Raw genomic sequence first — 22,368 nt, 5'->3', positions numbered from 1 at the left:
CAGATATTTTTTGGTCTCCACCGATACGATTACGATCTAATTCCATCGGACTGGAATTTGCTTCCCACTTTTACAAACTTATTATTATCAGTCGTCTTATCTTATTATACAAGGCTGCGTTTAGTTCCAAAAAAATTTGTGCAGTACCCATCACATCAATTTTTTGGACACACGCATGGAGTATTAAATGCAGTTGTAATCTAATGATGCTAATTAATCCATGATTGAACATTAATTGTCAAATAACAACAAAATGTGCCACGGTAGTCAAACCCAAAAAATTTCACCAACTAAACATAACCTAAATAAATCGGACTTATTATTATATGTGCAGCAACTTTAGCGGACTTATTATTATATGTGCAGCAACTTTAGCTATCGCCCCTGGATGAACTCACAAGAAAGAAAAAAAAGAAAGAAAAAAGAAAGATAGATGTCTGCTTGTGCGTGTGAGTGACTGGGACTGACTGTCCTTTTGCTAGCTCCCACCCACGGCTGCTACCTGCGTGTAGAGATTTTTCTCCTCCCCATCACTGAAAAGGAAAAGAGATTTTGCATTGGGCCGGAATTGGTTGCAGGGCTTCTCGCTGCTGCTGCTGCTGCTGCTGGCGCACAGACGGCCTGCAAATTAAACACCATTCTCCTTATCCTTCCTGGAGGCTACTAATGGATGGATGTAATCTGAAGCAAAGCAAAGCAAAGAATCTGAGGTAGCAGCGTAACGCAACGCAACACAATTAGGAACTAGCTAGGCGAAGAAATAAATAAATTAGGAGGTTAACATATGACTTATACTATTATTAATTCGTCAGTTTGCCTCCTATGCATATATGTCTTGCTTCTTCAGTTCTTTTTTACACACACACATATACATATAGTAATCAGCTTAAGCTGATTGTTATTACTGCCTGCTTTTGGCAATCTATCCAATCCAATCCAATCCAATCCAATCCAATCCAATCTTTGGTTTCCCTGGCAATGCAAGTCTCATCCTGCTCTCAAGCTAGTTAAAACGAGGCCGGCCATGGCGACGCCATCGAGGACGGCCTCCGGGTCGTGCTGGTCGGCCGCGCGGTAGAGGTCGCGGCTGCCGAGCGCGTACTCGTTACCGACCGTGTGCCGCGACAGGGGCATTGCCCGCGATCCTTGAGGCGCCTCTCCTCCTCCTTGCCGCTGTTCCTGCCGCCGCCGGCGCCCGCTGCCGTGGCAGCTTCTCTTCTGCTCCTCCGGCCACCGATCCCGGCGGCGGCGCGGGCAGGAGCGCACGGCCCTGCAAAGATATGTCCTCCTGCTCTCACACTTTCATCCTCGCCAATTGAAGTCTCGACAGATCGGCGTGGTGGTGGTTGCCTCGCCGCGGCAGGACGGCCTTTTGTTTCTTCCTCCTCCCGCTCGCTGTCTCGTAGTACACTAGAAACACTGACGCAGCCATGCCGCGTCCTCCATGGAGCGGGCCAGCCTATTGAATAATGATGTCGCTGTCTGAATTGATCAAAAGAGTAATAGTAGATAGAAGATGCTAACAAAATAGCAATTCAAAATAACGGTGAAAAGAGAAATAATGATAGAAGAAGAAACAATTTGTAAATTAAAATAAAATGAGGTAGGACCGTAGGAGTAGAATCATAATGTTGCTAAGTTGGCAGCTGTGTTCTCAAAATCACGGTCTAGGGAGCCGAGGCAGAGCAGCAGCTACCAAGCCTCTCCTTGGGCTTATGCTCTTATCTCTTCGGTTAGCTTTGCAAGCACTAAAATATGGGGGCACTTTGTTAGCAGAAAAAAATCACATTTTCTTACATGGCTTCCTTTATATATTCCTCTATGGGGGCACTTTGTTAGCAGAGAAATTTCACATTTCCTTACATGGTTTCCTTTCTATATTCCTCTACCATATGCCATGCAACCAAAAGATGATGTTCATAAATCTATCTCGAAGAATTAGATCCTAATGTAGGGGCACTTTGTTAGCAGAGAAATTTCACATTTTCTTACATGGCTTCCTTTCTATATTCCTCTATCATATGCCATGCAAACAAAAGTCGATGTGCATAAATCTATCTTGAAGAATTGAATAAAAGTTGCATGGCATTTTTGTATGAAATGTAACAACATTTTTCATGTCTCATAAAATGCATATACAAAGATAATCAGGTACATCCTTCTTCCTGAGGAACTTCATACTAATAAGAGCTTGCTTCTCTGAAGATACTAAGAAACTGTACTCTGAGCTTGCCCATCCCTTATAAAAGGAAAGAAAATGTACTCTGAATGAGTTCAAACATGTATCCGTAAGGGTCTTGCGCAAAGGCAATAGCATTAAAATTCTTCCTTGGCAGCGCCAGACTTTGTACAGCATAGTTACTTGATATACTTCATTGGCCAATGCAGATCCCTTCTTCTTTTTTTTTTTGCGATATAGTGAATGTGTAACATTGTTCAAACCACAAGAGTTAAATTTCATAACTATAAAGGCTTGGGGGTTTCTCTTTTGTGGTAACCATATCTTTAATGATTAGCACTGATGTGTTCATCTTCTTTAATAAATTATCTTAAGAATAGGGTAGGATATGACCAGATAAGAATTAGAAGAAGAATAATCTCGCAAATATAACCCGCTAAAATTATCATATTGGAGGAACCAAACAAGATCAGGTTTGTGTGTAATAACATTATGTAATCTTCCGTGATAGAAGATGTGAGTAGCTTGATACTTTTCCAATTTTATATTTAAGGATGCCATTTGCATGCAGTTATCCTTACTATCATTTTACCGAGCAGGTTGAGGGTGTCCAGAAACACCTTTGTTGTTGTAAGCGTCGTCCAGCATGATTGCATGAAGCTCTGTAGAGGGGTAGTCGGTCTCCTAGAGACCTCAAATGCGAGCAGCAGGTCAGCAGCGCCCGCAGAGAAGAGACTAATGTAGCTTGCCTTGGCGGATTCGACGACGATGCAAGCAATCTGGACATCGAATTAGTCTTTTTTCAGTTGAGATCAAAATATCAAACTAATGATTGTTCAGTTAATAATTTTCAGCTATGTCATATCCTCAATGCTTCTAAAAGTAAAATGATCAACCCAGATAATAAACAATCCGAAGTTGTGGAGACCAGAGTTGGAGGTTAGAAGTATTTATAAGTCGACAAAACAATGAACACACTGTATCTATCATTTAAGATAATGGTAACTATATCCTACATGATTCCCAAGAGTCATCTGGGAATGTAATTTTTCCCTGGTCAAGGTCGAAGATGGCAATCAAGTGCCATGGCGGCAAATGGTCCATATCCAATAGTTGGTGACGAACATAATAGCAGTCATCCCCACATATGTTTCAGGTTCAAATTGAGCAATCATCTCATAGAAGCAAAATATCGAACACTTGTTGTGCATATGTGCTCTTAATACACAAAGCTGGGCAGTAGGAGACGTAGTACGTACATGGCTACGACTGAGCGTGGTGTGGTGGCAGGGAGCGCGGTGGAGACCAAGACGCGGCGCCGCCTGCCTCCTCACGTCTGGCACCAGTCACCGATAGAGCCGAGCTCCGCGCGACAGTAGCCGCGGGGAAGGGCATAAACACACGCCACCGACCGGCCTAGCTTCGAGCGCCTGTGAGCCGGCCGCCGGCCGCCGGCCGCCGGCAGCCGAATGGGAGGGGAGTCGGACTAGTGAGGTGGCGCTGGCCGTGGGTGGCGGTCAGCGGAGAGAGTGCAGTAGGCGGATGGAGGCGGCACCGTCCTTGTGACGCGGCCGGGGAAAGAGAGAGCAGCAGGGTCGAGACCGCTTGTTCCCGTGGCCGTTGGATGGCCCGATCGGACGGCCCATATTTTTTTTGCCGACGTGGCCCTACGAGATGCCGGAGAATGGGCTGAGGACGGACACGCTTTCGTGTTTTGAGATGAGATAACTCATAAATAACTGTCAAGAGTGTGCTGGCATCCACTCAAAAAAACGCACGCAGAGCCAGAGATGGATCATCGTCTGCAATCCAAGGTCGGATCACTTGCTTTAATTTAATTTGTTCCCACCAATGCAAGCAAGGCACAACAGCTTATCTTATCCTGATGGCCATGCTGGCATGCGCGCAATGGTATCTTATCGGAGATTAAATTCCCTGGCAATACAATTTAATTTGTTGCAGTAATATGGATCACAGTTATTGCATTATGCATGGTCACTACTATCTAGTACTAACTTGTAAGATTTTGCAGAAACTATAGATATACTAGCAATACACTACAACCACCACCGATTTATTTATCGGTTATTGAAGAAGAAGCATGTGCTCTATAACAACAATAACATAGCCTATATGTTTTTTATTTACATATCATATTAGGTGTGTCCTAAGTCAAAGTTAGTCAACTTTGATCAAATCTATAGAAAAATATAGCAACACTTATACTACCCGACATATACACTATCAATATCAAATTTGTTATTCTAAGTGTTTTTATTTTTCTATATAAATTCAATCAAATTTACTCAACTTTGATCAAATCTATAGAAAAATATAGCAACAACTATAACATATGCACTATCAATATATATTTTATAGTAGATTTAATAAAAACAAATTTGGTACTCTAAGTGTTATTATTTTTCTCTATAAATTCAGTTAAAGGTAGCTAAATTTGATTTAGAACAAATCTAATACGACATGTAAATAAAAACAAATTTAGAATGTGGTACTGCAGGATTCTGACTCCAAGTCAATGTTCACCACAATCACCAGTGAAGTGTTTTATTTTCCAAGAAAACACAAGAGAATTGAACAAGACTTGACGTGCATGCGCAACCTTTATTTCGTCTCGACCTATTGCTCAAAATCTATACATGTTCTTTCCAAGGATATTAACATGTATATATTGGATATCTTAATTATTTTGCGTCATAACATATCGACAAGCTAAGTCTGTTCTCCTATCAACATTGTGCACAACATTTTTTTAGATATATCAATAGTAAACTTTTTTTCCACAAGCTGGCAATCATTTTGTTCAGCTAGCTTGTCAGTCAGCTGGCAGTGTTTTTTTCTCATACCAAATCAGCATCAGTCAGCAATCAGTCAATAGTATTTTTCTCTTACAAAAAATCAGTATCAGCTACCAACCACAGCCAGCCGAACAAAAACGAATAATATCTCAAAATGCTTCCTCGCAGAAAAAAAGTCAAAATGAAGTGAAGCAAGAGGCTGGAAACCGTAGACTGGAGGACCCACCTGTCAGCCACATATTCTTCCGGCCTCCCTATAAAACGTTGGAAACAAATTTTTGTTGGGCGCCAGTTTCCGCAGGCCGCAGCCGCAGCCGCAGCCGCAACCCCATCTACCAGATCACCACAGGACTTCGTCTAGGGTTTCGCCGTGGATCATTATCTATTCGACTGCAGTAGCAGCAGGTAAGCGGCTACCTCTCCCACTCAATTTCTTTACTGTATTATCGTTGGCCCTTTCTCAAGGGTAAAAAAAAAAAATGGTACAGCAATGGAGGTGGAATGGTCTCAGATTCACTGAAACCAGCACAGTAATGACCTTGTTAGTTCTTAGTTATTATTTTATTGTCCGCAGTTGGAATTCTCGTGTCGCAACGATTACTTTGGGTTCTTAAATTCTGATTAAAGCGCCCGAATGCTGATTTGGGATCTTATTTCCGATCTTCTCGTGGTTTGCCTTGCTGCTGAGTAACTTACTAGTAGGGATTCGAATGGGTAGAGGTAGAAGACGACGCCTTGGGCTGTTCAAATTAGCTCTTCTCGTCAGTCTTGACGATTGAACCGACGAGTTTGCTTGCAGTTTCAGTTTTCATTTTGCCTGTCGGGACACTATAATAAACTTCCGTTTACTTCACAGTGAAAAGGTGTCCCCCTTTTCACTTTTTTTCTCGAACCGCCCCCCCCCCCCCCACCCCTTTTCACTTTAAAAATCAGTTTTTTTATATGTTTCAGATACTATTAAGTTAATTTTGTTTGTGACTAACCGGTTGTTGCATTGATTGAGGAATTGGTGGTGTGGCCGGCCTAGAACCAAATTGTTCTATCTGAAGGTGTAGAGGTAACTACAAAGACATAGTTACAGTTCAAAATGCTAATTTCTTCAGGATTAGGCCACAAGTTTTCAGTCATGCACAAGTTACAGGAGGTGGGGAATAAAGTGAAAAATCTAGTTGCGAGATTGTTGACGTGTCTCCTCCGGGCATGTGAGCTCTCAGCTGTTTGATGTGGATGTGATGCTCGTGAGAGACTTAATTGGTTCCCTCTGTTAGTTGGCATTTATTTGACTAAATCACCGCACCTTGTTTGCCTGTTCAGTTTCTTTTCTTTTTACCTTTTCCCAATTCATTTGCACCGTTGATCTTGCTTATGTGTTCAAGTGGATTCTGCAAGAGGTGCCACCTGGTATGCCCTGGTATAGTATCGTCCATCTTTGAATTTATTGCCACACTCATTTCTTGTTAGTGCTATGCCTTTGTTGTGACTGCTTCTCCATTCTTGTTTGGCACCCTGGTTTGATCTTCTTTCAGAAAAAAAAAACCAAAATCCTTTTGATTTTATGCGCTATGTGTTCTCTGGGTGATGTGCTAAGATTTCAATAACCGGTAACCTTGCATTTTATTTTGTTCTACTGAAAGGAGCACTATTCTTTTTTAGTCACCTAATCAATGCTTGAACCTAATGCTTGTACACGTGTTACCTTCTCTAGCATTTTTTAACTATTCGTTTTCAGCTGACTGATTATTCATGCTCTGGTGATGCGGTCCACAACATGATGTTGGGTCATATGCTGTTTCTTTGAAAAAAATCCCTAAGAAAAATCTGCAAACTTGCAGGAGATGGGGTGCTTCAATTCTAAGCCAAATGATGCTGGTGCGATCAGAAGAAGACCTGGGAACATAGGAGAGGTGGCTGTGTTTATACCCGGATTGCGAGTTCCTGAGAGCTTGGAGCTATCGCAGCCGCTAAGCGATGGTTTCCCGAGGAGGCTGGCTGAACGTTTGGCTGCGTTGAGGAGCCGAATAGTGGTCATGGCTGCTCATGAGGCACTGTCAGTGACCAGGCCCAGGAAGCGCACCTTCACACAGCATGGTATGTCAATTGTTTGTGTGATGGCTTGATACTAATGCGAGTGAGCGAGAGAAAAGAGAAATAGTTAACTGTTATGTAGATGGATATTTTTGGGATAACTAGGCCTTATGCTTTGCCAAGAGCTTGAGAGATTGAGGGGGACTAGAATTGTTTCTTCATTGTTCATTCCTTGCTTTGAATGACATATCTCCTCTCTTTATATAGAGAGACTTACTTAACCCCTAAGTAACTTATCCCTAACCAACAAACCCTAGAGGGCTGGTGGCGCTACAGTACCGCGCCGTGTTACAGTACCTTGGCCCAAATGGCCCAATAAGCCCAGCTGACTACCCGTGACACTACTCCCCTCTTTCGGAGCAGCTCGCCCACGAGCTGCCGCGGACCTACTTGACGCAACCTAGGGTTAAGCCTTTTACATCTCGGCTTACTATTGTTATTTAAGATGAAAATATGAAATAAATTGGGAACTAAAGTATGAAATAAATTTGGACTACAACTATGTCCTCCTGGATCCCATGGAAAGAGCTCCGGCTTCATGTGGGCTGAAAAGAGGAGGATGTAGCAGCCAACCAGTCCGCTGGGCGCCTGAACAGATGAGACAGCCATTGCAGTTCTTGGCACAGATTGAACCGCCTTTGGTGCCTGCCCCTGCATTGCCATGGTTGGTGCTGGGAGGCACCATACCTGGAACTCGGTAGGAAGTATAGGCGATCTCGAGTGGGCGAACCTGCAGGCTGTGATTTGCCATCGCGCCATGTTGAGCGCCATGCGCCTCGTCCGCACCATGCGCCGGACAAGAAAGCCTCGCCTTGCTGCTTGCAGGCGCACCGCTGCCTGCTCCTCCGATGATTTCTCCCCACGGAGAGTCTGTAGAAGCCGGCGTGCCAGGAGTCCACGCGCCGCGGCCTGTAGGCGTACAGCCGCCTGGCGTTCGCGTGTCTTCACCTCGAGCAACACCCTTAGATGATCCAGTGTTGTGGACATATGACGGAGCAGCTCAGACATGAGACGATGCCCCTCGGCAAGGGCGCGCAAGGCGTCATTGGTAGCAGAAGCCATGGGGAGGGATCGAAACCAAAGAAGAGCTGATACCAGATGTTATGTTGATGGATATTTTGGGGTAACTAGGCCTTATGCTTTGCCAAGAGCTTGAGAGATTGAGGGGGACTAGAATTGTTTCTTCATTGTTCATTCCTTGCTTTGAATGACATATCTCCTCTCTTTATATAGAGAGACTTACTTAACCCCTAAATAACTTATCCCTAACCAACAAACCCTAGAGGGCTGGCGGTGCTACAGTACCGCGCCGCGCTACAGTACCTTGGCCCAAATGGTCCAATAAGCCCAGCTGACTACCCGTGACATTAACTCTCTGATGTGGTGCCTTCAGGAGGATCTACATCAGCTGATCTTCTGCAGGCTTTGGAAGAGTACTTGCCAGTTCTCCTAGGACTGGTGAAAGAGGGTAAATCTTGTATTCTTTGCTCCCCCATCTTTCTGTGGATCAGATCAAATAAATCTGTTTCATGTTTTTGGCTCAATGCTTGTCAGGGAGCAACTTGGAAGATAAGATACAGTTTTCTTGGATGAACCAAGAGGATGATGCAGAGGTCTGCTTAGATTGCACCTGTCAGTGTATGTTTTGCATTTGCATTATCATAGAGTACTGATTCGCTGGCTTCTGCTAGGAGACGGCATTGCCCAGTTCTTGGTATGAGGTGTTGTCGGTTTTGCACATGATGGCTATGCTGCGTTTATCTCAAGCAAATTCCCTGCTTCTTCCAAAGACATCGCTTGAGGGATACCATACTAAAGTATCTGAAGGTCTGCAATATAGAATCCATTCCTCACTGTTGCAGAAATATGTATAGATCATTTTAATGCTATGGAGGTGTATTTATAATTCTCAGCAACTCTAGTTCTTGTCAATTGCAGCAGAATAAATACATTCTTTTTTTATAAGAATAACTACACTTTGTGATTCCATCCATTTTTCAGATAACAAACGAGCTTCCGTTGAAATATTTCTCAAGGCATCTGGGTTCTTGGAGTGTGCTATCCAACATGTTCTTCCTAGGATATCCCCAGAAAATAGGTGGGTGGAGTTGCCTTCCCACTTGCAGAAGGCTTACCATTTTGTAGTTAGTGCAGGAGTTATTGACTGCCATTTCGTGTAGGAAAGGTCTCCCAGTGGACTTATCTGAAGGAGTCCTGAAAGCTATCTGCATGCAAGCTCTTGGTCAAGTATGTATTCCCCTCTTGTCTCTTTGCCAACCTTTTCTTTTGTTCATCTTTCTTGGCAATAGCTTGATATCACACGATTCATGTGAAGATCAGTTCAAGTGTCCACTTCATAGTTCATCATGCCATTTCGTTCACACCATGCAAATCCTGCATAGATATTAGTTTTGTGGCTCCTTTTACTTGTTTTGTTATCTGAAAATGCATGCTAACCAATTATGTCTACATCATAAAATGTCCTGTTGCCAGGCAATTGATGTCCAACTTGGGTTGGCAATTGACAGTCCAAAGGCTACCCTGGCAGTGAAAAGGAGGTTAGCATGTGAGATGGTCAAGTGCTGGCAGCAGGTACAGACTGATAGCATTAGCATGCTTGTATTATCTTGCTTTTTTTGGCTGTGTATGTCCTGGTTATGCAGAGGACAGGGAATGTTTTCTCAAGGTCTTGTATCAACTCGATGTAAAAAACTTGAAAATTAATAAAGATTCCCTTATCCAAAAAAGGTAGTATTATAGATCGCTGTCATTGTTTTTGTTTTGCTGTGCTCCAAATATATCAGAAGTGCTCAGATTCAGTATACTGATACAGATAGTAATAAAGGTAGGCATGCAAAATGGGATATCTTAGTGTCACCCTGAACCAGTACTTGTGAATTTACCCAAAGTACTTTGTTGGACCTCCCTTGTAATGTGGTTTTAGTTTATAACTGTTTCTCTCCTGAACAAATTCATTATCTATGTATATAATTATAACATGCTAATATTTACCAAAAACTCTGTGTAGGAAAGTAAGGATTGCGTATAATGTGGTCGATGTATTGCATTGAGCCCCTTGGGTGGTATATATAGGAGTACATGGCTTGGAGGGCAAGTAGTCTCTCCTAGAGATACGGAAGGTTATCCCGGGATTACAATCAATCCTAAACTAACCATATCCGGAGTTGCCTAATATACTCTAACACTCTGAAACTAATTAGCAGTAGAACAAGAGTGCCAAGGTTATATGCTGATGTGCAGTACTACTGCCTTCTGTGTGATGCCTCGAACAATATTGTTGTATATAGTTTGAGATGTTAAGAATCCGTCCATTTTTATGATATGTTTTATTTGTCTTTAGAATCATTCTAAATTTATTCACAGGCACACGAAAGTATGGCGGATTTACCTCTAATTGATAGCTGGGGTGAGAAGCACAGGCTATTTGTGAAGTGGAAGTACATCGAAGCAAAAGTATGTCAACCTTTCTTAAAGATTATTATACCTTTTTATGTGTAAAAACGGGTGAGGGGGAAAGAAGACATCTGAACTTTATAACCGGAATGGTACAGGCTGCCGCGTACTATTATCATGGTCTCATCCTTGACGAAGGCAACACGGAGAAATCCCGCAGGATGGCCGTCGCAGCATTGCAATCTGCAGAGGAGTTGCTCAAGGAGAGCAAAGATGTAGCAGAAGCCTTCCATGCAGCACCTCCTGTTTCGAGGCAACGGCGATCCGTACATCCATCCCTGTATTTCTTTTTCTTGACTTGGTTGAGTAGTGATGGTAATAAGAAGCGTTCGGTTTGTGCAGAAGCCCTCCTGTTTGTGGATCGATGAAGTATCTTCATGACAAGATCCAGAAGGACTCGTCCTGCAAAGTTCGCATCAACAAGGACCTCTACAGCAACGACAGGTGACAGTTTACTTGCATTGTGGATCTCATCTGCTGGAGTTGGTTACAAGCTGCAAGGTGAAGAACAATAATAAGCCAGCCGTGTTGGTTTGGTTGTGGTTGCAGCATCCATGAGGCGGTGCCGCCGCTGCCGGACTTCGCGGTGGCTCTGAAACCCGAGGAGTATCGGCTGCCTGCTGTCACAGTGGACGCAGCAAATGGCTAGGGCAAGCTGCACAACGATGATCACCATGTAAAGAGATCGATTTGAGTTGTGTATGTATGTAAAGAGATCCAGGGCACCCAAGGGACTATAGTAGGGCTCCCATGACCACTTTCATTTCTTTGGATTGGATTACCTAACAGCTTTTTACTAGCACAGAATAACAACCAATGTTCTTCACTTCTTCAGGAATAGGGTAGTGATAACAACATGATGATCTGTAGTGTGCAAATTGGTGATCCTTAGATGCATCTCCAACCCTCTTTCATTCAAAGTTTTATACTAATTATCCAAAATGAGATCTGATTTTAGAGAAATAGTACAAAATTTTAAACTAAAGAGGGTTAGAGGTGGATCTAAGGATCACTAATTAACACCTCTAACGATCTGTGTCCATCCGTATTAATCAGTGTCATGACAGTTAGTTGAGACAGTTTGTTGATGCTCATTTCTTTCTTTCATCTCAAGAGACGAAACCCTACTTGGGCTGATTGTTGGATCTCTGAGTAGTAGTATTACTGAATGATCAATGATCACTTTTCTGTTTTTACATCATCAGAGTTATCAAACGCTCCCCTTTCCCGCCAGAGCAGAGGAGCAGAGCTGCCACCCATGGGGGGCCATGCCGTGGCCGCCGCCGACCTCTCCCGACCGCTCTGCGCCGCCGTCATCAAATCCTCCTTCCGCCCCCACCTCCCGCTCCTCGCCGCCGCTCCCGCGCTCCTTGCATCACTCCTTCAACGCCTCTCACCGCTCCCTTCCGCCGCGCTCGCCTTCTTCCGCGCCCTGCCGCCGCCGCACCCGCTCGACGCCTCCCTCGCGCTCCTCCGACTCCTCGCGCCGCACCCGCGCCACCACCCAGCTGCCCGCGACCTCCTCCGGGACCTCTCCCTGCGCCACCCGCTCTCCTCCCCGCTCATGCTCCCATCCCTCCTCGCCGACCACGACCCCCACGTCCCCAGCTGGCTCCTCCTCCTCCTCTCCCAGTCGGCACGCCCCGACGACGCCGTCCGGGTGTTCGACCAAATGCGCGCCCGGGGCCTCGCCCCCGACGCCCACGCCTGCACCGCACTCCTCACTGCGCTCGCCAGGGCCCGGATGACGGCCACCGCGCGCAGGGTGTTCGACGAAATTGCCAGGGCCGGGGTCGCCATCAATACCCACGTGTGCAACGCCATGCTGCACGTGTGCCTCAAGGCTGGGGACGCCGCACGTGCCGAAGCGCTCATCACCAGGATGGACGCGGCTGCTGTGCCCTTGGACCACTTCTCTTTCAACACCATCATCGCCCTCTACTGCAGGAAGGGGATGAGGTACGAGGCCATGTGCGTGCGGGAGCGCATGCAAAACCAAGGGATACAGGCGGACACCGTCACATGGAACTCCTTGATCCACGGGTTGTGCAAGGACGGCAGGGTGAAGGAGGCAGCTCGGCTGCTTACTGAGATGATTGCAGCACAGGTTCTGCCAGACAATGTCACCTACACCACACTCATTGATGGGTACTGTCGGGCAGGCGATATCGGGGAGGCGGTCAAACTACGAGAGGAGATGGAGGCGAGGGGGATGCTCCCAGGGGTCGCCACCTACAATGCCATTCTCAGGAAGCTCTGTGAGGATGGCAACATCAAGGAGGTCAATCAGTTGCTTAATGAGATGGATGGGAGGAAGGTGCAGGCTGATCATGTCACCTGCAACACGCTAATCAATGCGTACTGCAAAAGAGGGGATATGACTTCAGCATGCAAGGTCAGGAGGAAGATGTTAGAGTCCGGGCTGCAGCTGAATCAGTTCACCTACAAGGCTCTCATCCATGGATTCTGCAAGGCCAAGGAGCTGGACAAAGCCAAGGAAGCCTTGTTTGAGATGGTCGATGCAGGTATATTACTTCAAATGTATCCTATCTTATATACAGTTGCCATTTACTGTCACCAGCTGATTATAAGACTGCATCAGATGAACAAAAAAATTGAGTATTAGTATGATTATTATTGTCTTACAATCAGAGTAAAGCCATTTGGAGTAACTTGTACTTTCTGATTATCTAGATATAGTAACAACCCCTTCTGATGATGATGCGCTTACTTTTATCACATGCAGGTTTTTCACCCAACTATAGCGTATTCTCATGGCTTGTTGATGGTTTCTGCAAGAAGAATAGCGCAGATGCAGTACTACTCATCCCTGATGAGCTTACGAGAAGAGGCCTTCCACCAGATAAAGCAGTATATAGGTCGCTAATTCGAAGGCTTTGCAGAAAAGGCTTGATTGACCAGGCACAAAATGTGTTTGAGCAGATGCAAGGCAAAGGTTTAGTGGGTGACAGTCTAGTGTATGCCACACTTGCCTATGCATATCTGACTGAAGGAAAGCCAGCTGCCGCTTCGAATACTTTGGATGACATGGCGAAGAATCATCTGCACATAACGCCCCAGATATACAACTGCATGTGCACGACTTATGCTGATGAGAAGGAAACCCTTAATATGTTGTGGGCTCACTCTATCGAGAGAGGCCTAATAAAGAAGAGTGTTTACAAATTGCTGCACCAAGCAAGGCTGCTGGAATCAACGTAACCTGCAGTTGAGACTGGGGGGCATGCTCCTGCTCCAAGGCCAGACTATGTAGAGGCTAAACTTGATTGATACTTGAGTGCAGAGTTACAGTTCTATGTCCATTTGGTCCCTTCATGATTTTCGATCGTACCAGCGCTGTAATGAAGTTAGGTAATTATGTGCTCTGTCTTTGTCTTTGTCTCTGAAAGGAGAGAAGTAGATGGAGAGAGCAACCGCAAAACTTTCATTGATCTCTCAAGTGATACATATACATGTACAACGGCGGCGCATGCCGAGCATGGCAGGCATGAGCCGTGGCGAGCGTCGCGCGCATGCAGATCAGGATGACCGGGAAGTGCCCTGCATGCGTGCTGGCGTCGTGCGCGACGGGCGCGTCGAGCGGAGTCCGTTGGCAACAGCAAGGCCTCCGCTATCACCCCCCCCCCCCAATCTCAGCGTGTGGCACCGAAACGCAGAGATTGGACCGGAAGTCCTCGAAGAGCGACGTCGGCAGGCCCTTGGTGAAGATATCAGCGACCTGGCGCGTGCATGGGATGTGTAGAACGCGCACGTCGCCGACGCTGACCTTTTCGCGCACGAAGTGTATATCAAGCTCGATGTGCTTCGTCCGCTTGTGATGCTGTAACACCCCGGTGTTAATTTCTAGTGCTAATCTTGTGATTAATTGCTAATCATGGCTTAGTAATGTCTTTAGCTTGATAAGGATCGTCGATAGTACTCAACTCTAGTCGAACTTTGAGCATGTTTTTCTCCTTAATCCAAACACCGAATCAAATTTCGCCCAATATCAAAGTTGTAGAGCTACTCTTCCTCTACAACTTCCATTTTGGCCAAATTTTAAGTTCTATTGGGAAAAATTGAGTTTGGACCATTCAAACTTCGAATCAGAATTTTTTGGGGTGCTGGACATGCCGGTTAGACCGGTGTTGAGCTCCGGTTAGACCGGTGCTCATGGTGGCGCTATGCGCCGGTGAAGCTTCTCGTGGCTTATGGTCGCGATTACGTGGCTGGCAAACTCCCGTTTCGCTTCCTCCTCGCCCTTCTCGCGCCCGCGCGGAGCGAGCAGAGCAGCCGCGCCGCCGCTCGCCGCGCCGGCCATCTTCCGCCGCCCTGCCGCCGTTCCTCGCGCCCCAAGCCTCCCAAACGCCGATTCCCCTTGACCTCCACCTCCAACGCCCTGCCCCGAGCTCGATTTCGTCGCTCCGCGGCCGGAATCGCGCCCGCAACCGCCGGCCGCCATTAACCCTAGCCTTGAAGCTCCGCCCTCTCACGTCGACCTCATCCTTCCAGCCCTTCTCCGCCCGAGCTAGCCCTCTGAATGGGTTCACCTCATCGCGCTGAAGCTTTCCAGCCCGGCCACCATCGCCCTCCCTCACCGAAGCGCCGCCGCCGCCGCTAGCCATCGCCGCCGCCTCTACTGCATCGCCGGCGAGCTACTCCGGCCATCCCCGAGCCCAACCAAGACCACCAGAAGGTTGCTCTCGTCGCCCTCTTGCTCCTCCCCCTCTTCTCCCTCGCCGCCAGTGACCGCCGTCGCCGGAAAACGGGCCGCCGCACCTCCTCTGTTTTGCGCCGCTCGCGGGAGCGGTTAGACCGCTGTCAATGACCGGTTAGACCGGTGTGGTGAGCCGGTTGGGCCGGTCCACTATTTCTTTGTACATGCTGATCTTCCAAAATTTATAGAAAACAGTAGGAAAATGCTAAAAAGGCAAAACTAGTTGCTTTAGCTTCATAATTTCATGCTCTATCTGATAAAACCATGAAATGGATAGTTTCATCGCTTTTGCTAGATGATTTTGCTTGCACTTGTTTAATAGTAGGTGAGACCTAGAACACCCCCTTTCGGCCTTAGAGCTGAGCCTGATCTGATCGAATGCACACTCCAGTCTTCCTTGTTGGAGACACTTCAGGCTAAAAGGAGTTGAAGTCTGAACCCACACTTCAGCATCGATCTATTTGTGACCTTATGCTGGTTTTGAGTGCCCTTCCAATGCATCAGGTATAGTTCTCTAAGTTCATGAGTATGCATTGTTGCATTTCATTTAGGTACGATAGATGAACCGCGTGGATGACGTGATGTTGGAGCCGAGCCAGAAGACGGTGAATGGTGGATACGTCTAGAAGACGGACAGATGGATCACGATGTGCACGACCGAAGGAAGACGCTCGCTGAGCGATTATCATCTAACTAACACTGACCTAGTGTTACTCTCAGGCAAGCCCCGGAGCATATCCCTTATTTTAATTACTCCATGTTATATTTAAAGTATTGAGCATTTATGTTCAAGGAATTGATTGGAACCATAGATGCATAATCTTAGATACCCAGTGTCTTTACTAGTTCAGTTATCACTAGCACTGCTATGCTTAAGTAAACTCGGTAGAAGATGGGTGATTTCCTGTCACCCGCGAGATATAGGGTTGTTACTTCAGACAGTTATATGAGAAATAATGCTATGAGAATGGAAATGGAGACCGAGCGGAGGGATAGTTGGACATGACCATGGAATAAAGGAAAGTTGAGTCTCCGCCTGTGTCGATTGAGGACCGTACCATTGCTGGCCGTGCTGACCAATATTGAACAGTACTAACCACATGCCGGAAGTAGGATGTCGTGGTGCTGCTAACCACAGCCGGGTGGCGGAAGGCACCCGCCCTAGCCCAGAGGGTGTATTCTCGGGGGTTAGCTAGTCTAGATCGATCTCACTCAAGAACACGATGAGCACAACAAGATTTAGAGTGGTTCGGGCCGCCGGAGCGTAATACCCTACGTCCACTGTGTGTTGTATTGCCTCCCCACGAGAGTGTGAGAGTTGTGAGAGCTTGTGTCTGTCTGGAGATGTCCTGTGCACAGCGAGCGCCTCCCTTTTATATCTCAAGGGAGGCGCGTACATGGCTGCTGGGACCCCGACAAGTGGGCCCAGCGATGCGGTATAAAATATCATACTGTTCATCATTATGGCGTTGCAGGCAAAGGGGATCTTTCTCTGGATATCTTTGCCTGCTCTTGGAGTCTCCCGTTCAGCATGTCTAGGCGCTGTCTTGTCGGAACGGCGCCCGTCGTAGCCAGCGGCGTCGCCTGCCACGTAGCTGAACGGCTGTGTAGGGAGCGGCGTAGGCGGCATGATGGAAAAGCGCCGTGCCGTCATATCCATTTAATGCTTGAGACGGGTTCTGCGCGGGCGCGGCACAGGCGGCCGCACTGTGCACCTTGGTAATACGCGGTGCACAGCAGGGCCTGACAAAGGCTGTCCCGCGTGCTGCGGCGGCAGAGCACGCGTCAACCATCCGCATTAAATGCGGTGGGTGGGTGAGTCCCCCTTGCGGAGGACTCGCGCACGAGCCCGCGTCCGTGCCTCTGGGACACGTGGCGGCTCTGGACCCCCACATGGTAAGGGGGGTCCGGATGGCGCAGGAGGTCCCGGACCCCTATGGGGGGTCCGAGGCCTCGGCTGTCGGCTCGGAGTTTCCCTTCCTTAGAGTCACGTGGCGTCTCCGGACCCATCCCCAGGCGGGGAACGGGTCCGGGGCCGTTGGCCTGATGAGGAAAGAGCCTGACCGATGGGGCCTGGCTTCTCCATCCTTACGCGTAGTTTTCGGATAACTACACGGGTCCTGCCTTGCTGCAGTAAGAGTGGGTATCCCTGCTTCAGGGTACCGACAGTGGCCCCCGGGCCCACCTTGGGGGAGGTACGATCCCACAGGTGGGGCCACTATTGCAATTTGGCTCTGCATAGCTTGAAGCTTCTTGCTGCAGAGGTCTTGACCGGCTTTGACCATCCATCGGATTGTTCGCTGCCTCATCACATCGCAACGGCTTATTGACTCGTGGCCCCACGCACAGTGGTACGCCTAGTCATGCACGCGACGCTCGGCATTCTTGCGGCCGGAGTAAACGGATCATTTACCACCGGCGCAGTTCCCGAAAAGCTTGGCCACGCCAGCGCTTAATACGCGCACGTCAGCTCGGCTTCCGCCTCGCTCCGCGCGCGCGGGCGTCGGTTCAGATCCCGTCTTCTCACACCCTTGTTTGTTACCCGCTCACCCCGACAGGTGGGCCTGGGCCCCCATGTCATGGACTGGGCGGTTAACACCAGGCGCGGGCGTCGCTTGGGTTCCGGCGATGGTTCCGGGGTGCGCCGGTTGAGTCGGGCTTTATAATGGGATGAACCGCATTCCGCGGTTACTTTCCCGCATTCGCCTTCTTCCTTCCAACCTTTGCGCCCCTTTGCCTTCGAGCTTTCCTCGCCCCTTTCTCCCCCGCACAGGCTGCTTCTCACTCCACCGAGAGATGGCGTCCCTTGTTCATCCCCGCCGCTACCAGACCGAGGGAGAATTGAACACAGTGCGCCGTCTGCTAGGATGGAGTGCTTAGGAGTCCGCTGGGGGGTGCGAGCAGGCTCGGTTCCCCTTGGCAACCTCCGCGCCGGGGAGTTTGTGCTATTTATCTCGCACATCTCCACCGGCGTGGGACTGCCGATTTCTTCGTCCCTGCTGCTGCTGCTGGAAGACTTCGGCCTCCAACTTCAGCATCTGACGCCGCACTCCCTCCTCCTGACGTCCATCTTCGTGCATTTATGCGAGATGTTCGTGGGAGTTCGGCCTTGCGTCATCCTCTTCCGCTACTTCTTCATTCTGGTGAGGTCCGGAAGGAGCAAGGACGAGGTGGGGGGGTACTACTTCCAGGTGAGGAGTGACCTGGCGACTCCTTGCATTCCCGGCCTTGCTGGCGGGAAGTGGGAGGAGTGGCGCAGGGATTGGGTGATCGCCACCACCGAGGCCAACGAGCACCTCACCCTGCCGACCGAGGGGCCCACCTCCGACAAGGCATCCTGGAGGGCCAAGCCGTCGCTGCAGCCGGAGTTTGACTCCGTGCTGGACAAGATCAGGTCGCTGGCAGAGAGCGGCCTCACCTCGTGGCACGTGCTCGGGGACTTCGTGAAGCGCCGGATCGCTCCCCTGAAGCAGCGGCCGCGTGCTGCGTGGAACTTCACCGGCCTCAACGACTACAGCAGGACCCAACGCGGAGAGGGGAGCGACCTGACCCAAGAGGCCTTGGAGGTTTTGGTGTGGAACGTGACGGGGATGCCTTCATCCCGGAGAACCTGATCCTCCCGCAGAGCATAGTCCCCCTCTGCGAGGACTCCGCGAGGGTGGCGGTGCAGGCAACCCTGCCGACTCTGGACGACGGGGGACTGGCCCCACGCCAGACCGGAGGCGACGCGAACCGCGGGCTCCGGATCCCTGGTGCATCCGGGGATCAGGCTACGCTGAGCGCTGCGGGACCCGGCGCCACCATGAAGGGGAAGCAGGCCGCGGCTAGCAGCGCGGCCGCAGCCGGCTCTAGCCGGGCACAGGGCAACTCCGGTGCATCGTCAGGCGACGCAGGCCGGCGCAGGCTACTCCGGGGCGACGGGACCCTGGTCTGGGAGCCCGCCGCGAAGCGCCAGAGGTCTTCTGAGGGCGCAGGCCAGGGTAGCTCCCGGGCTGCCGGCCCCCACGGGCCCTCTGGGGCGACTGGACCACCACCATCGCCGCCGAGGAATTCCTCCCGTCGGCAGCAAGAGCAGCAGCAGCAGCCGCAAGAGCAGCGGCAGCAGGCACGCGGGCGGCAACAGTAGCAACAGGTGCGACCCCGGGTTGCGCCCATGCCGCAGCCACAGGGACAGCAGCAGCGGAAGCAAGCCCGGGTTGCGCCTGCATCGCAACTGCAAGGGCAGCAGCAGCAACAGCAGCAGCCGCAAGAGAAGAGGCCCGGGCTCCGGGGACGCTGGGTACCCGGTACTTCTGGGTTAGTGTCATCCTGCTCTCTTCCCTTGCGCCGGTGCTCTGTTTTGTTTTTTTTTGAAGGCTTTTCTGCCTTGTTACCAGGGCTCCTCGCCCCAGCGGTTCTTCTACCCTCGCCGGCACATCGGTAGGTGCCCAGGCGTCGGCGGCCTCGGCGTCGACAGCGACGGCGACAGCAGATGCGGGACCCTCAGGTACGGCGACCTGCTGCTAGCTCCGTGGCGCATGACGTGATGCTGACTGGCGTGTCATTTTTAGACTCTGCAGCGCACAACGCGGCGGCGGCGACGGGGGCACCGGTGCTGGATGCAGCCGCGCCTGACGCGGCGACGGTGGAGGCGCCGATACTGAACGCAGCCGCACCCGACACAACGGCGGCGGAAATGCCAGTGCTGGGTGCTGCCGCACCCGATGCCGCGGCGGCTGAAATGCCGGCTCTGGACGCCGCGGCCCCCGGCGCTGCGGCGGCGGAGGCGCCAGTGCTGGGCGCAGCCGCACCCGACACGGTGGTGGAGATGCCGGTGCTGGGCGCAGCCGCACCCGACGCGGCGACGGTGGAAGCACCGGAGCTGGGCACGGCCGCGTCCGCCACGGCGGCAGCGGGGGCGCCGGAGCTGAGCTCGGCCGCGCCCGACACGGCGGCAGCGGGGGCGCCGAAGCTGGGCACAGCCGCACCCGACGCGGTGGCAGCGGAGGCGCCGGAGACAAGTGCCACGGCGGAAGCCCCCACCTCCAGCTCCGGTCCGGTTGCAGAGGAGGAGTTGGAGGTGGTCTTTGGCAGGCGGCTCCTGCAGCTCCAACTCCCGGAGGAGGATGCGACTCCCCTTCCTCAGGTGCTGTTGCAGGTTCGGCGGTCGATCGAGGAGGCAACCTCCTCCGCCGAGATGGCCTTCCGGCGGGAGTGGTCTGCCCTGGAGAGCGAGCGCCAGCGCTTCTCCGACTGGCATACCCGCCTGGAAGCGCACACGAAGGCTGAAGCCTCCCGCGCTGCGGAAACTCGGTCAAAGCTCAAGGCGGACCAAGAGGCCTACCGAGCCAACCTTAAGAAGGTGTTTGACTGAGAGTTCGCAGTGTCAAACCGAGAGAAATCCTTGGCGCAGCAGGAGCAGGACTTCACCCTGGAGGTTGTTGGCTTCGCTGCTCAGCGGTCCGACCTCGAGGCTCACCTCGCAGCTCAACAGTCCGAGCTGGAGACCCGCAGCGAGGACCTCGAGGTCCGGAGGCAGGAGCTCGATGTCTTCTCTGCGACTCTGCAGGGATGGCGTGAACAACTGCAGGAGAGAGCCCGCCAGCTAACTGCCGACGAGGCGGATTTGGAGGAGGGCCGGAAGTCCCTCGCCAAGCGGGAGGCTCACGCCACCGGCATAGAGAAGGAACTTGGGCGCCAGCGAGACTCGCTCAAGAAGCTGAAGGAGTGGGTGGAGCAGAGGAAGGCCAAGCTCGAGGAGAGGTCCCGCGTGCTCGAGGAGAGGTCCCGCGAGGTGGAGGTGGCCAAGGCGACCCTGGACACCCGGGTGCAAGAGGCGGTCCAGGAGGCGGTCCGGAAGCACCAGGAGGACTAGCGTGCGGGAGCCCAGTGGATCGCTGACTGGGCGGCCGAAGCGAGCCTCGCACTGGTGCCATTTGGAATGAGCCCGATCCAGGTGGCGGAGCCACCAGCTTCGATAGCTGACGCTCTCCCAGTGCTGAGCTCTGCTTCGGATAGGCTCCAGCGCCTTGGGCCGGTCCTTGCTGGACAGCTCGAAACCGAGGGCCGCGAGCTGATCCGGATGGTGGCGGAGCACATCCTGACCTGCCTCCGGAGCCACGACCCGACCATCTCGTTGGCGCCCGTGGTCGATGGCCCTGTAGCGGAGACGGAGGCCGCCGCTCGAGACAGCGTGCAGGAGGTCGTTGACTTCGTCGCCGCCTACTTCAAGCGGGAACCTGCGGACCCTTGAGCGGGGCATTGTACCTTTTTCCTTTTGCATTATGTAACAAACTTTGTATTAGCTGAAATTTTTGAAGTAAAAGAAACTTCAACTTAGCTGTTTGTCTGTTGATTTGCGGTATGCAGCGCCCCGGCGCCCTGGCCCCCTGGCGGATAGGTTCAATTGATTGGACCTGTCTGCCACATGAGCCGTAGGAGATGCTCCGGACCTCCTTGGTATAGGGCTGCATAGTCTGTAAGACGAGCAAGCGCCTTGTTCCCTGTGTAGTATACAAGACTACAGATAGAAGAATCAAGTTCGCTTATACAGCAGCAATGATACTGCGACTTAGCTATTTGACGCATGCAGAATCCGTTCGTGATGTGTGGAACAAAGCGGATGCTCCGGGCCCCCTGGGAGATAGACTCAGTTGTTTTGAGTCTGTCTACCATTGAGACTGGACCTTGATCTGCATGAAGGCTTTGAAGCAGATGTTAGGACCCCCTAGTAGGTAGGCTCAATGGTTTGAGGCTGGCTACCACCAGTCTGGGCTTAACCTGTGTACCACTTTAAATTTACAGCTTAGTAACAGGCCCGCGGGACTCATCCGTGACCAGTGCCAGGCTGGTACAAGGTCCGGGGCTCTAGATGCGCAGGTCCAGGTTGTTCAGCGCTTGTTACAGAGTGGTGGAGTGTGTAGGCTTAGGGTACGGGACCAGGCTAAGGCGCTACACAAGGCTCCGGACCATTGCAGGAAACAGCACGATCTTCCCGGACCTGGCTTCATCATCCCAGGCCTCTCGCAGCAGTGGCAAGGTCATTTTGTTGTACTCGATCTTTTGAGATATAGAACTGGACATGCCGTGTTGGACTTAGGAAACCAACTCTTGAGCTG

The 22,368-nt window shown here is 50.6% G+C and overlaps 2 protein-coding genes across 6 annotated transcripts; both read left to right on the top strand.

The window, feature by feature from the left end:
• The first annotated feature begins 5,257 nt into the window (after positions 1-5,257).
• Positions 5,258-11,629, top strand: LOC120657701. 5 transcript variants are annotated; one of them, XM_039936107.1, is made up of 13 exons: positions 5,270-5,400; positions 5,999-6,052; positions 6,828-7,083; positions 8,474-8,548; positions 8,635-8,693; positions 8,772-8,907; positions 9,082-9,178; positions 9,261-9,327; positions 9,574-9,672; positions 10,465-10,554; positions 10,653-10,807; positions 10,897-10,998; positions 11,104-11,629. In XM_039936107.1, exons 3-13 carry the CDS (start codon positions 6,831-6,833, stop codon positions 11,201-11,203), a joined length of 1,233 nt encoding a protein of 410 aa, XP_039792041.1. In that variant the 5' UTR covers positions 5,270-5,400; positions 5,999-6,052; positions 6,828-6,830; the 3' UTR covers positions 11,204-11,629. The 5 variants fall into 5 exon arrangements, 4 of the variants coding, with proteins under 4 accessions (XP_039792042.1, XP_039792041.1, XP_039792043.1 ...); XM_039936108.1 differs by lacking the exon at positions 5,999-6,052 and having other exon boundaries at positions 5,258-5,400; XM_039936109.1 differs by lacking the exons at positions 5,270-5,400; positions 5,999-6,052 and adding an exon at positions 6,078-6,406.
• A 72-nt stretch (positions 11,630-11,701) lies between these two features.
• On the top strand, positions 11,702-13,940 carry LOC120657699 (pentatricopeptide repeat-containing protein At5g38730-like). Its single transcript, XM_039936105.1, has 2 exons — positions 11,702-13,079; positions 13,301-13,940. The coding sequence occupies exons 1-2, from the start codon at positions 11,723-11,725 to the stop codon at positions 13,774-13,776; spliced, it is 1,833 nt and encodes a 610-aa protein (XP_039792039.1). The 5' UTR covers positions 11,702-11,722; the 3' UTR covers positions 13,777-13,940.
• The last annotated feature ends 8,428 nt before the right edge of the window (positions 13,941-22,368 follow it).

The sequence above is a fragment of the Panicum virgatum genome, chromosome 1N, assembly GCF_016808335.1.
Source record: "Panicum virgatum strain AP13 chromosome 1N, P.virgatum_v5, whole genome shotgun sequence".
NCBI lineage: Eukaryota > Viridiplantae > Streptophyta > Magnoliopsida > Poales > Poaceae > Panicum > Panicum virgatum.
The sequence above is the reverse complement of the archived record's forward strand: the minus strand, read 5'-3'. Positions and strand labels throughout refer to the sequence as shown.